The following is a 15,013-nucleotide window of genomic DNA, read 5'->3' as shown; positions in this document are numbered from 1 at the left end:
GGGGTGGTTTTATCTGTTTTTACAGATTTATCTGTTTTTACAAGGAATTATCTCCGAGAATGTGGAGATATCTCCGCACCTTCTGCACAGGCTTGAGGAGATAACACAGGAACTACGTGCACTCCAGCCAGGCTCTGAACATCCCAGATTCCTCTTCTTGAGGGAAAACATGAGCTTACAGCAGCCTTAGAATGGAATCCAAACAGAGCCTCCCCATTATTTTAAAAAATGATTCAATTGTGGGTTATTTGTACAAGTTAACGTTCACCAGCCAGTGATGAGTATTCACAGAAATAGGTATTTTCTTCTGCCTGAACTTCCCTAATTTCATTATTTCATCTCAACCAGATGAAGAACTGCTGCTGCATCTCAAGAACTCAATGCCACCAAGATCACCCTACTGCCTTCTGCTGATCAGTCAGAAAGCCAGTTCATTTCTCCCAGTCACATACATTGAATTCCTCCCTTCATTTTCTACGTAAAAAATGCTTGATGTAAAAATGAGTGCAGAAAAGTTGGGGGAGAGAAATATGATACCTTCTGTATCAGCTAGAACAAAATATGAGGAAAATCCAAAGAGTACAGGGAGCAGGGATCGAGGCTGAAAACCAGAGAATGTGATAGCAGTGATCACAATTTGGTAGTTCAGGACGCCAGACAGAAAAAGAAGAAAGTACTTGGGGATGTCAGAGAGAACATGCTGTGGTCCCCAGATTGTTCTGCCCCACTCAAATCACACTGAAGAGGCGTGTGTGACCTTGGAAGTGGTGCCAGGGCTGGAGGCCCCGGGGGGGTTGGCCACTCGCTGCTGCAGCAGGTCCAGGCGGGGCGGCACGGGCGGGAGGGCGGCCTGAGGAGCCACCGAGAAGGGCGAGGGAGGGCGTTCCACCTGAGGGAGGAGAATGGACATCAGCACACGGCTCAGCCCACAGATTCCTGTCCTCTGGAGAGCCTCTCCAGCTACAAATTGCTCTGTGAGTAACAACCATCCTCCAGGAATGAAGGCAGTGCCCAGCACTGCAGGGCTTGGAGCACTGCGAGCTTAGCCATGAGACACCACTGAAATGCACACTTAGAAACTCAAACCAAGCTGTCCTGATGAAATAAAAATGCAACTTAGAATCATAAACCAAGCTGTCCTGATGGAGTAACAAAAATGCAACTCAGAACCACAAACCAAGCTGTCCTGATGGAATAAAAATGCAACTTAGAATCATAAACCAAGCTGTCCTGATGGAATAAAAATGCAACTTAGAATCATAAACCAAGCTGTCCTGATGGAGTAACAAAAATGCAACTCAGAACCACAAACCAAGCTGTCCTGATGGAGAAATGAAAATGGAACTTAGAACCATAAACCAAGCTGTCCTGATGAAGTAACAAACTGCCTCAGTGGGCCCTGAGCAGGGACAAGCTGCTTTTCAACACCAGAGGGCACGATCTGCTGCAAAGCCTCCTGTCCCTGTGCAAACTGCTTTCACTACAGAGCACTGCTGTGCACCAAACCCTCCATTTTTGTCTCTGGAAAGCTGGTTTTCCACTTAACAGAGCAGCACAGTGCTTGTTATTCTCTTTATTTTCTCTTTTTTTACAATCAAAGTGAGTGCTGTTTAATTTTGAAAAGCTTCATGTATGTTTGAGCTCACTAAAGCCAACAAAATACCAACATTGACAGGATGTCACACCAAGAAAATTGCTTTGCTTCCACAAAATATGTAAAAAAAAGCTCTCCAGGAACAGTGTTTACTGATTAGTACATTATTTCACAGGATGGAAGATAAAGGGAAAAAAGACTCCAGGTAAACCAGAGGTGAAGATTCTTTCTGACTAGGAAATGCAGCTTATTTTAGTTGATTCAGCTATTAAAAATTAGCCAAATTCAAACCCACTTCCCTATGCAGTAAAAAAAAAAATGCAAGAACAGCGATAAGATTTTGAAATGAGAAATGAAAATGAAATGAAAATGCCATGCAGGGATCCACAAAGAATGCCTGTGCACAGCTCCTGGAGGGAAGCAGCACTAATGGCAGAGTTATCACAGCTTTATTAGACAGTTTTATCAGCCACCATATAAAAAGATGACAGCCAAATTGAGTTCCTCAGCAGAACAGCCTGCCCTCCACCCTGTTATTTATCAGGACCTTGGGAAGGCTGTACCTGCCTGGCTGTATCTATCACTGGGGAAAAACGGATGAATTTCTGCTGAGCTGGGTGAATTCTGGCTAGGAAATCAAAATCTAACACACAGAGGAGTGTTCCAAACCCAGACCTTCCATTCCAACAGGTCAGGCCAGCTTTTTCACCCCTCTGGGGATTCCTCCAAGACAACACACAAGTGATCAAAGGATTCAAAGTGTGACCCTAAAGTGGCAGCGTGAAGTGAGCTCACAAAACTGGACCTAAATCCTTGTTTTCCACAGGGAGCAGGATCTTTACTGTTACACAGTCTGACAAGCCTCACAGGCACAAATCACTAAGAGAAAACTGCTGCAGAAAAGGCCCTGCCACATTTATCAGTGACCTTACTTTGGTACCAGCGAGTTCTTTCATCATGAAGAGGGAATCATCGGCTTTGTCATCGTCATCATCGTCATAATTGGGAGAGGGGGTTCCTTCTGCCCCTTGCCTGGACAATCCTCCTCCTCCTCTGGGATCAAACGGATCCACCACGATTGGCTCCGTGCCTTTGATCTCACAGCGGCAGAAGGGACAGCCTTGGCCTTCAGACTCCTGCAGGGGACAGAAGAGATCTGGCACAGCAGCCTCTGAGTGGCACAAAATTATCACCTGCTTCATAAACAATCAGCTTTTAGCCTGCTTTTTGGCAGGGAGCTTTCAACTGAGAGGAACACAAAGGCAAACTGGGCCAGAAATATGGAATATTTTCTCCTTGAAGTAGAGAAACAGCACTTCAGGAAGTATTTACAGTTTTTCCTTATTCCATATTATGAGATCAGGCATCTAAACAGCTTCTGATGCTGTGACATTATGAGACAATGTTTCTGCTATATTCTCTCCACACCTGAACAGTTCTGAGAAGAGAGTATCTGTAAAAGATATTCTGTATAAGAATCTGTAAGATATCTGTAAAAGAAGAGAATATCTGTAAAAGATCAAGCAGCTGCCCTCAGAGGGATAAAGAAGAGGCCAAGGCTCACCTGCCAGGCTGTGAGACAGGAGGTGCACATCAGGTGCCCACAAGGCTCAATCTTCACATCCTTGTCGTTCTCAGCACAGATTTTACACAGCTGGAACGTGGAGCCCATCTCGCAGTACAGCTCATATTGTTCCTGAGGGAAACACAGCATAAATCACAGGGAGAACAGAAATATGCAAAGATTTCACCATCATTTTATGTGCTAGGTGCATCTGTCAAGCTCTGAAAAAAGTGGAATTCAAATTATCAAATAATTTTCATTTAAGCATCCCAAGAAAAGCGGGGTTCAAGCATCAATTCTAAAATAAATCCTTAAAATCTGTCTTTGCAATCTCATCTGCCCATCCCTATCACACAAACATTTCTGAATTCCTGTAAAATATTGCAGCCCTGAAAACAAGTCTTGGGAATACCAAGTATGACAGAACTGGGTGAATAGCTAAGGAGAGTAGAAACCAGGGAGAAAGGCAGGGAGCTGGATGGAATGGAATATTTTACTCACCTGTGTAACTTTAATGTGGTCCTGAGGTGTGGGCTCACACAAGCCAGTCAAGTCAGGATTCTGATTCCGGCCGTCGGGAAATAAATAACTGGAAGAAGTTGGGAGAAAAAATACCTCTACATGTGCCTGTACACACATGTATACACACACAGATCTAAGGTTTCTTTTGGAGGTGGAAGGGAAGAAAGAATGAAGGTGAGAAGCAAAGGGTGGAAAGTCAAGGTATTCTGAATTCTAAAGTTCTGGAGGGATTTTATGATTGGACCAAAATGAAACACGTTATTCTTAAAAGTATTGGTTCAAATTAAGGGTTTGACAAAAAAAAAAAAAAAAAAAAAAAAAAAGGGATTTATGAGAAGGGGAACACTGGTGCACATTTATCATCTGCTACTGCACAGCTCTGCAGTGCAAAGACAGCTGTCAGTAATTCCCGAGTGCCAAAATAGTTCAGCAATGACTTATTCCACTGACAGCAATGGGGCTATTCAAATTTTAACTGCTTTGTTGTCCTAATTTTTATCAAGTGACTTACAAGCCTTCCCTGAAGCCATCAATCAGTGCTTGGAAAAGAGGTTTGTTGTGGGGGATTGTCTGGAGGATGTTCCCATCTGCAGTGACGTAGCCGATGGCCCACTGACCCAGGCGGGTACAGCTCAGTCGGAAAATGTAACTAAAAACACACAAAGGAAAAGAAACCTCAGCTTGGAACAGACAGAAAAGATTCAATGACAAGCAGGCAGCCTTTGTCTGGCCATATCAAATAAAATTAGTAGGAATAACTTGATGATTTGTAGCAGCTTTCCTCAATTGAGGCCCAGGCAGTTCAAAGGGGAACTTTGCAACATGATACAAAATGAGAAAAGAACCCAAGCACTGGCCTCCAGGTGAAATTAAACCCAGAATCCAGAGCAAGAGAAGTTAACATCCTTAAAATCATTGGTTTCGAATCAACTTTGAAAAACCCAACAAACAAACAGACTACAGGAGGTTTCCATGTTTAAAAGCAGCCCAGAAGTAACCACACAAGCTGCAGGAAGGAACACAGATAATCTGTCAGCCCTGCTGCAATCAGTGGTGGCAGCCAGAACCTCCCTGCTGGCTGAGCTCTCTCTCACCTGCCAGGTTTGTGAATGAATTTCTGAAGTCTGGCCTTCACCTCGTCATAGGTGAGGAATGCCATATAGCCAGGGTGAGTCACTGCCAGGCTGTTCCAGTTCCTCAGCAAGGATGACCAGGGCTGGGGAAGCACCAAAGAAACAAATTAACCACACACTTCTGGAAAGGGTCAATATTCCTGAATCAAAGGGTTCTTCAGTTAGAAAAACATGTTTCTGTTCCACCACAAATCCAGTAGAGAAACCAAAATATTCATTCCCGTGCAGCACTTGGCATTTGAGTTTGTTGCTTGCTGGGGATAAAATCGTCACCTAAGACAGACCTTAATCAAAACTCCTTTAATAAATACAAAAGGAGAAGTCACTGAGATCACAGCTTAAGAATAGCCATCAATTGTGTTGCTTCTGCAGAGAGAATGACTCATTCCCCAGACAGGGATAAAGGCAGGAGTTTAATGAGATTATGCACAGGCCCAGGAACCATGACTGTTCTGCTCTCCAACACCGACTTCCTGCATGGCCTGGGGACAGTGACCTCCCCTCTGTGTCTCAGTTTCCCTGTCTGTAACTTGTGACTGTTCCTCACCAACCCAGCCTCACCCGGGTGTGGCAAGGACTGCGGCTGGTCTCAGAGCTGAATGAAGAAACCAGCACACACACCTCAAATATTGCTTAAAATGATGCCCCGAAAGTCATAACAGCCATTTGAAATCTCTCAGTCCTGAGAAGGGCCTGGGTGTGTCAATCTCACCTGATTTTTCCAAGTTTTTAAACTCATCTACGGGAAGGTATCCCTAAGAACTCTGCATCCCCTGGAATTTGCAGCAGCTCTTGACTTTTTCTTTATGTACAACACTTGGAAAAAGTGCTGAATGAGATCAGCTACATTGCAACACCAAACATGGGAATTTTTCATCTAGACATATCTTAATTGCAACCCACCCCATCACATGGGAAAAGGCAAGCCAGAGCCAAAGAAGTAAGTGATTGTTCTTGTAAATACCCAATTGTACCATCAGAAGCTGTGTTTTTGAATTTAGCACTATTAGAGACTGTGGGGAAGGATTTTACCTACTGTTAATATCCCTTCAGTGAGACAGAGATTTCTCACACACACAGACACGTTCACAACATCCTGGCTGGGGCAGTTCAAAAGCTAGGAAGCCCAAATTTCCATGCTTGAGCTCCATCCTGAACAACCCCCCCTCCATGGAAAATAAATCTGACAATAAAGAAAGGGACGAGGGAAGACAGAGTGATAAACTAAGCTCCACATTTCCTGGCTTGCAGAAGCTGTGTCAGAGCTTCAGTCTCAAAGTGACCTTTGAAAGAGAAAACCTGATTCATGGCAGGATGCTGAATGTGCCTGGGAGTTGCAGTGTATATTTAGGGATTTTTTTATTCCACAGCCAGAAATATCACCCACTTTTACTGCAGTGTGGGGTCTTAAGTATTCCTCTTTAAGGGATGGAGGGCAAGACAAGCAAATCCCATACAGCACAAATAATGTGTGTAAAATACTGGCCTGGATAAAGAAGAGTATAAGCTGAAGCACTGAGACACTTCAAGTGATTCCCACTCCTCAGATCTCACCTGGAAGAGTCGTGTGAAGATGTCAAACTCAAATACTGAGATGTAGTCATTGCACGTCAGGTCGATGGTTGACTTCAGGGCCATGGCCTCCAGCCCTGAGCTGATGGGATGCACCTCGTGCAGGGCCTGGCGGAAGCTTTTCCAAGGAACAATGGTCCTGGGGAAAAGCAGGGAATGGGAAATGGCTGAGCACCAGCACCACCATGAACACACCTTCATGTTATCTTTGTCAGTATCCACGTCGTGATAACAGAACAGAGAAAAATCAAAAACAGCCACACGAGATTTATTCACTTCATGCAAACACTAATTTCTTGTGTACTGCAGGAAATTTCTTGTGTACTGCAGGAAATCAGCAGCCAAATGAACTTAAGGCAATTTCTTCTAATTTTGGAATTAGAAGCCCCCCTCTGGTTTCTCTTTTCCCTCTTCCTGCAGTCCTACCACAGCATCACTTGATAATAATTTCACAATGTTGCAGCTGGTAGAGAAGAAGTTAAGTCTAGATGGTTAAAAAAAAAAATATGGTTAAAAAAAAGATGGTTAAAAAAAAAGCTGCAACCAACTCTCTAAAGTAGGATTAACTGGAGAAGGAAGAGAATCACAAGCCAAAACACAGGATCCTGTTTAAAGGAATATTTTCCTTTTTTAAATAAATCAAGTGGCATAGAAACACAGAAAGAAAATGCCTCACTTCAGACAACTGTGCTATTCATGAGTAAATACATTATGGCTTTTTGTTCTGACAGCTACTAATTAAACTCTTTAGGAGAAGTACCTCAGTTCCCTCAGTTTGAAAGCAGTACCCAATCCATTAACTTTAATCCCCAAACATTGCTGTGAACACCTCCATGGTTCATTTAGTCAGTGTTTTCATTAGATACAGAAATTAAACCTGACATTTCAGCAGTCTGCACACAAAGATTGTTGCATTTCCCTTTCCCCTTCACTCTTAGCAAAGCCATTTTGCAAACAGAAATTCAGAGAAGAAGAGAGGTGAGTAAATGATTGGAAAGACTAATTGGAGGGAAGATGAAAAGAATATAATATTATGGCTTAGCTAAAGAACAACCCATGTTGGGGGCATGGTAACCTTTGGAAGAAGAAAGGATTATTTTGCATGGCTTGTAGAGCTTACTTAAAAGGTAAAAAAATAAATCGAGGAGAGGAAAATTTTAAGATGAATAATCAAGAGAAACACTATGGCAATACAAGAGTCTCCTGGGGAAACTGGGGAAAGATTCATCACTTGACACATTTAAAACCAGACAGGACAAAAACTGGGAAATTCAGTGTAGGAATAATTCCTTACCTCACCCCAGAGATGGACCAAATGACCAGCAGGTCTCTCCCATCATTTATTTTAACCTGACAAAACCCTTCCTGAAGGGCCAAACAGAATTCTTAAAAAGCACTGGGTGCAATTTGTTCCCACACCTCTGTTTTTAAGCACAGTTAGAAACTTACTTTTCACCAAAAGCCTTTCTCCAAAATTCTGCAGCATCTGCCTTGGTGATCCGGAACGTGTCCCCCTGGAAGAGGCCACTGGGGAAAATCCCTTTGAGTTCTGCCAGCATGTGGCTGAATATCAGGGACAGTTTGGTCAGGTTCCTCCTGCAAAGGACCACAAAATTTGTTTATTTTAGGAAAAAAAGAGTTGAGCATTCCGAGCAAAGCAGAACCAGCACTTTTTGCAATTCAAGAATGATCCCAGCATGCAAAACTCTTATTTGGGGCTCTCTTTCAAGTGTTTTCCCAGCATTTAGAACATCCAAAACATGGGAACTACCAGCAAGGTCTGTGTTTGCCAAGACATTTTCCACAATGACAAACTCTCTATAATCTCTTTAAGGTGGGCAGGCAAAAATCCTCCCACGGAAAAACAAATTCACAGAAAATGTGCAAAACCAATCCTCAGGCCTCACCTATTGAGTGTTGAAGACAAAACCTCATCAGCCTTGGGTCTGAAAACTCCTTTGGAGAGCACATAAAACTACTCCTGCCCCAGACAATGGAAGCTGAACGTCTTTCCAGGTTTCCAGAGGCTCCCAACACAATAGATGTGCTCAGGGAATCTGTAGCTGATCTTAACAGGCCCAAGCTCCCAAGGGAATGCAAAAACACCTGCAGGTTTTTCCTAAAATGGTCACAACTTACACACAAAAGCTCTCAAACATATTGTGTTTAATTATCCAATCTGAATTACAGCTCAAGTCTGATGACACTGAGACATCAGGAGTGCTCTATCCCACAGGATATGCCCTTTTTTAAGCTGGAGAAGAGAACAGATATTTTCTGCTATTCTATTCACCAGAGGCACCTCTCTCTCTCACTCCTTTATCCAAATAAATATTCCAAATATTCTCCTCTACTCTATTGCTAGGAAAACTTCCTGAAAAGAGACAGGGATATTTCTAGGCCAGAGGGTTTTTTTCACCCCCACATCACGTGCTTGAAGGTAAAAGAAGGAACTGGCATCATGTGGGGAAGAACAACTTGTGAGCTGTGCCCAACACACCAGAGCTGCTCAGAAACCTGCATCAAGCCCTCAAGCATGGCACAGAGTCACTCATGGCACTGATTATTTAAATAGTGAAGCACAGAGGGAGGGAACATCCCCAGCCACATTGGATTTTCTTCTTTTCCCATCTCTCTTCCTGAGTTTGCTGCTGTTGCAGAAGACAGGGAGAGCAAACCCCACTCGCCCGGGCTCCAGCCTTTCACCAGTTTCTGGTGTTCTGCTTGGGCTGGTTCCTTTTCACTTCATCTTGGATGTTTTTCAGATACCACTTGCTCCAAACATGCTATGGCCACTTGAAGGACTTATCCTGTTAATGTGCCTGATTACAGAACTGACCTCCAGCCTTTCCACAAAAATTCCCTGGACGTTTGGGACATTTCCCATATTTTCACAGGGTCTAGACTGAATTGGAAGTGACCATATTGCTTGACATACATTCTAATATTTCCTCAGCCCCTCATGAGCCCGTTCTCCATACCCTGACAGTCTGGGTAGATTAGAAGGGTCCAAAACTCTAAATTTTCTCTGACAGCAGTTCTGTCTTACCCTTCTTTATTCAGCTGCATTTTAATTTGTGTGCAGCAATGAAAGCTGCTCAAAGTGTTTATGGAAAACACCAGCTACACAAAGAATTCTGTTTTTTATCATTTCATACATGTCCAACAACAGCAGGTGCTTGGGATTAACACAAGGAAAAAACCCCAGCTGCTCTTCCACGAGCTGTCCCCTTCCCCAGCTGTCTCTGGATGTGCCACACACTCAAACTGGGTATTTTAAAGCAGTTCTACAGATTGGTTTTGGCATGTTAAGTAATTCCAAGCCGTGTATTTCTCTTTGCATTTCCGAGGGGGAGGCTCAGATTCTGAGCTGGTGGTACAGGGAAGATGATTTAACTGTAAATTCACATCCCAGTTCCCTCCCTCGTGGAGATTCCCACCGTGTCTCCCTGCAATGTCTTTTACTGATAAACACTAGAAAAATTGCAAATCAGAGGTGTGGAATTCTGAAAGCACTCACTCCCATAAAATGGAAAAAAAAAAAAAAAAAAAAAAAAAAAAAAGAGGACAGTTTGTGTTAGTGCAAGAAGAAAAAGCAAACACCAGGCTGTTATCAATCATTTAATCCATCTACAACCCGAGCAAAAAATTGAGTTTTTTTAAACTGAGTTTATAAAAATACAGGCTTTAATAAACCTGCTAATGATTTTGTACTCTCCTACTGCTGCCCAGCACATTGTGGGGAAATTTGGGTATGACAGACAAGCACTTTGATGCATTTCTGACCCTGAACAAGTGCATGGTTTAAATAAAACACTGCAAGAAGCCAGGGAATATTCCTGTACCCAGTTGTTTATCTCTTCTGCCTCAGCTGAGCTCCAGGAAGTGCTTGCACTCAGCTGAGCACATCAGTTGATGAGAGAAATAAGAACTTCCTCAGGCTTAAGGATGGATAAACAAATGTTTTTACACACACACACACATTGAAGGACTCAGTTTTCAAAAGCATTTTGGATGGCTGAACATTTTAAATTCTCAAGGTTATAATATTTTTTTTATAAATATTCAGCTATATTGTAGGTAAATAACACGAAAAACCACAGGAAGTGAAGATAAAGAGCAGCACATTGCAAAATAGTTTGTGTTACTGGCTTTTACATACAGCAGTTACCAATCCTATGCTAAAAGGACAAACATTCTTTATTTTAACAATTTACATATTTGTAAATTTATACAGACCAAATAAACACTTGCAATTCTAGGGAATATTTTTATTGGCGTGTCAAAGCTCACTGATGATTGTGTTTTATTTTTAGTAACATCGGAACTGTCCTTACTGCTATTGCTTCAAATAAACAGATGTGAATGTACTCTCAGAAAAGGGGCACATGTTCAAAAAACATTTATGGGTCTTAAACTGGAGATTCCCAAACAGTTTTGGCCACAGACCTCCAGCAATGTCCCATGATGGCCATTTTTCAAAATCCCACCTAAACACAGTAATGCACACAAAACCATCACCAAGGGCTCCACCAGACACAAGTTACAAGTTAAAGACCTAAATCTCGCAAGTTAAAATTAAATCTTACAAGTATTAATTAAAATGAAATCTTACAAGTTAAAGAATGAAATGCAGAATGAAATGCAGTTTGAAATGCAGAATGAAATGCAGAATGAAATGCAGAACGAAATGCAGAACGAAATGCAGAACGAAATGCAGTTTGAAATGCAGAATGAAATGCAGAACGAAACGCAGAATGAAACGCAGTTTGAAATGCAGAACGAAATGCAGAACGAAATGCAGAATGAAAGCCCAGTTTTGGAAGAGCTGACTGCAGCACCTAAACCCTGCTGCTGGGGAATTTAAACACCTGAAAACATTATGCAGGGACCTCAGGCCACATCAGAGCTGTCCCCAGAGTGTGCAGGCAACACCTGTGCCAGCTTCAAAGAACCAGAGCCTGCCTCTGTTCTGTGCTCACAGCACCAGCTGAGGTGGGATTTCACAGCCCCGAGTGCTTTCACACATACGTGCAAAGCTTTCGGTTTATTATGGTTGGAAATAACGAATCAACAAGTGAAAACGTCAGAAAATAAATATTTTTTTCCACTGTGTACGGTAGCCAAGTGTTTCACACGTGGTGAGGAACACCTGCAGCGTGCAGGGATCAGTCCTTGTGCACAGAGAGTGAGCTGAGAATTTGTTCTGGACAGGCCAGACACAGCTCCAGAGCCTGCTCAGCTCTGTCAAACCCTGCTGCCCCAACACCCAGCGGGCTCTGAACTTTGGGGAACCAAAACCAGCGTGAAGCAAGAGTGTTCCTTCAGTTACCCCATGGCCACGGACAGGTTCCCCCCTCCTTCCTGCTCCGAGCCCCCTCCGCTGCGGTTCTGCTCTTCCTTCCTGCCCCAGGATGGCTTTGGGTTTGCTCCACACATTTCTGTGGGATTCAGGAGGCTGAGGAGAAACTTCCAGCTGCAGCCCCCCACTGCCAGCCCCAGCTGGGCGTTCTGGTGGTGTTGTCTTCCCCCTCCCCCAGACCCTCAGCAGATTTTTCTTTCCCAGTTTCCTGGACAGAAGTTCTTCCACTGTATGGGCTCCATCTTGGAAAGCCATTAAAGGTTTGGTTTAATCAGGAATGTCTCTCTCAGCCACTCTGACACAATTAGTTAAATTAATGTGCTTTGTGACTAAATGCCTTTTCCCCTCAAGGCAATGCTAACGTGGCACAACCATTTCTGCCACTGCCAGCTACGATTTTTTCATTTTCTTCCAGTATTTCTCATCTCCTCCAGAGCTAGCCAGCTGACACAATGTAATTTAGCTCCTCACACGTAGCAAGGATCAGCTCCACAGGCTGATTCAGTCACAATATTGTGCTCACATGCCATCATTTGACGTGCTCACACTGTCGTGTCTGTAAAGCTCATTCCGCTGCAGGCATGTCACAACCTCAAAATGCTTCACTCCTCTGCAATTGTTGTCCTTATTTCTTATTTTTACACTCTTACCACCAGATTCTGTTTAGGTGATACAGTTAGCATCCACTGGATAAAGTGCAAGCTCCACTACTTATGAAAACACAAACCACAAACCCACAGGTTTTTTCCTATAACTACATCTTACAATTTTATGCTGGAAGAGCTTTAAAAAAAAAAAAAAAAAAAAAAAAAAAAAACCCAAACAGCTCTTTTAACGACTCCAACAAGTAAAATACACCTTTCAGAAACCACAAAGATGAGAAGTTCTCATGTCACAGGGGCTTTCAGATGCACCAGGCAGGAGCAGTTTGATTTCAGCAGAGAGTTTGACATGCCTGGCTTCAAAAAAAAAAAAAAAAAAAAAAGAATTGTCTGATGCTGTGCTCCCACCCCAGCCAGGAGTTTTCAGTGTGCTCAGGCTCACAGAAGCAGTGAGTGGAAATGCTCGAGGTGATCCCAAGCTGTTTTTTGTAACCCTGAGGCAGCTCAGGCTCCTCTGATCGGGGTTAAAAATAGAAAGAGCGGAACTACTTTCAACAAAACTTGCAACACAGGAAGTGAATGAAATTCCACTTAACTATTGCTGGCTCAACAGAAGGCACCTTACAGAGTCAGGCCCTGTAACATTTACAGGATTTCCTCAGAGTGACTAAAAGAATGGATTCACGTTACATTTATTGCTTGCTCTATAGAATTTTTCACCATCAGCTCCTCCTTTTTCAGTGCTTTAGGTATAACAGGGCTGTTTCCTTATGCTCTGCTGAGCCCTGGCACTTTTCAGGTCACATAAATATATTTTAACAGCTTGAGTTCTGTCAGCAGAGCCTGGTAACAGGCTTCAAAAGGTAACACAAAACTCACTGCAGGCCACAAACCACCCAAAAACGTTATATATTCCTATCTGTATGCAAATGGCTGGGGCTGATGGGAAGCAGAAAGGACATCAGACCACAAGGACCAAACCAACTGAGCTTTAAAGGATCTGCAGTTATTATTTTAGGCACAAGTGTTGGTGTTACTTTTTTTTTTTTTTTTCACTGTTAAGAAGCTAAAAATCCACTTCTAAAATTTAAATTTTAGAGAATATGCTTTAAAGAGATGAATACATTTGATATTATTAATGGTCTTTAAAGAGCTCAACACGTATTCAGAGGACTGACAAGATAAAGGATAAAACTCTCATTCAGGTAACAGATTATTTTACCAGATTCAGGGGATTACACAACAAACATACTGCTCAGGACACTTCTTATTATAGCTAATTTTGGGCTCTCTGCACTGGAATCAGTATTTGTATTTCAGGGGCACTATTTGCAATAGTTAAAGAGAAAAACAGAGCACAAAAACCCTGTCTCCAAATCAAGGAAAATTCCATATTTCATGATTCATCTTCAGCCACCTCAAAACTGGATACCTAGTGAGATTGACAAGGAGCTGGGGCAGGTTTCAGAGTAGATATTAAAAGTATCTTTATTCTAAGGAAAAATAGTCTTTATTTTAAGGTGGGCAGGCCCTGGCACAGCTGCCCCATCCCTGGGACAGGGGGAGGTGTCCCCGCCCGTGGCAGGGCATGGGATGGGCTAAAATCCAACCCCAGAAATCCCAAATGTGGCATCCCAGCCCTCAACACCCCAGCCAAGCACCCAAGAGACACGATACAGCTGCCAAGTAGCAGCAGCAGCAGCAGCAGATTTTTGCCAGCATGGAGAAATCCATCACATTTCCAATGATAATTACTACAAATGAACCAACGTGCTTGTAATTCCACCCACAGCAGCGAGGCCACAGCCACCCATAAAACTCTGCAGTTTTACAGGCTCTGAGAGGAAAGGAGAATAAAAATCTTCCTTCCTTATTATGCAATCATCTGAAATCTTGCATTTGGCCACAAATCGATTTTCAAGACAGTGGTCCAATTTTAGTCAGAAAGAAAACTATAATGAATGCAAGCTTAAGCCAATTATGCTAAGTGTTACTTAAGTTCCAAAACTATCACCTAAACTGCAATTTAAAACCAAATTAGAAAGAAATAATTCACATTCCTCCCCTCCAACAACATTTACATGATAATGAATTTCTTCTTGGGTAATAAGCAGTTAGTTAGTGTTCATATGCTGGAGCCTGGCAAGGAAACCTTTCTTGTGGGCAGCTTTGGAGCCTGTTCTTTTCTTTAAGATGTTCTAATTTAAATGCAGATGTAGACTTCACACTAGTGGGTTTTGTTTAAAAAAAAAAAAAAAAAAAGTGCTGCTGTATTAGAAGGAAGTGACAGAAAGAGGACTCACACACCATTTTGAGTTCCACATTTTGCACTGTCTCATTTTCCCCGGGCAGGAATGTGTGCAAGAGGTCTCAAAAATGAGATTAGAGCACCAGCCCCCCTCCTCCCAGAGGGTTTTCTGCTTCAGGGTTTAACATAAGTGTTTTCCAACTTTTTCCTCTTTGAATTCCAACCTTTTTCTTTTTCTTTTTTTTTTTCCCCTTTCTTTTTCTCCAAGTCATTCTTCATGCACTTCCTTCCCCTTCAGAGATATGCATGGTCATTTCCAGGAGACATTAAACACTGGTAGCTTTTTCCTGTGTAAATTAGTGAGTCTTAACATTGGAGCTGGAGAAGAATATGAAATCCTGCTGAGCCAGCATCCC

The 15,013-nt window shown here is 42.6% G+C and overlaps 1 protein-coding gene across 1 annotated transcript in view; it reads right to left on the bottom strand.

The window, feature by feature from the left end:
* Positions 1–15,013, bottom strand: part of CBL (Cbl proto-oncogene) — a 34,235-nt gene that overhangs the window by 9,265 nt on the left and 9,957 nt on the right. The window contains exons 3-10 of the mRNA XM_053963331.1: positions 7,835–7,981; positions 6,368–6,524; positions 4,775–4,896; positions 4,192–4,329; positions 3,660–3,747; positions 3,159–3,290; positions 2,527–2,730; positions 758–889 (exon numbers count right to left, since the gene is read on the bottom strand). Of these exons, the coding sequence (XP_053819306.1) occupies positions 758–889; positions 2,527–2,730; positions 3,159–3,290; positions 3,660–3,747; positions 4,192–4,329; positions 4,775–4,896; positions 6,368–6,524; positions 7,835–7,981 (1,120 nt within the window). The remainder of the gene's footprint in view (positions 1–757; positions 890–2,526; positions 2,731–3,158; positions 3,291–3,659; positions 3,748–4,191; positions 4,330–4,774; positions 4,897–6,367; positions 6,525–7,834; positions 7,982–15,013) is intronic.

This window comes from Vidua chalybeata, chromosome 23, assembly GCF_026979565.1.
Source record: "Vidua chalybeata isolate OUT-0048 chromosome 23, bVidCha1 merged haplotype, whole genome shotgun sequence".
Lineage (NCBI taxonomy): Eukaryota > Metazoa > Chordata > Aves > Passeriformes > Viduidae > Vidua > Vidua chalybeata.
Note: the sequence above shows the minus strand (reverse complement) of the source record. Positions and strands in the feature narration are given on the sequence as shown.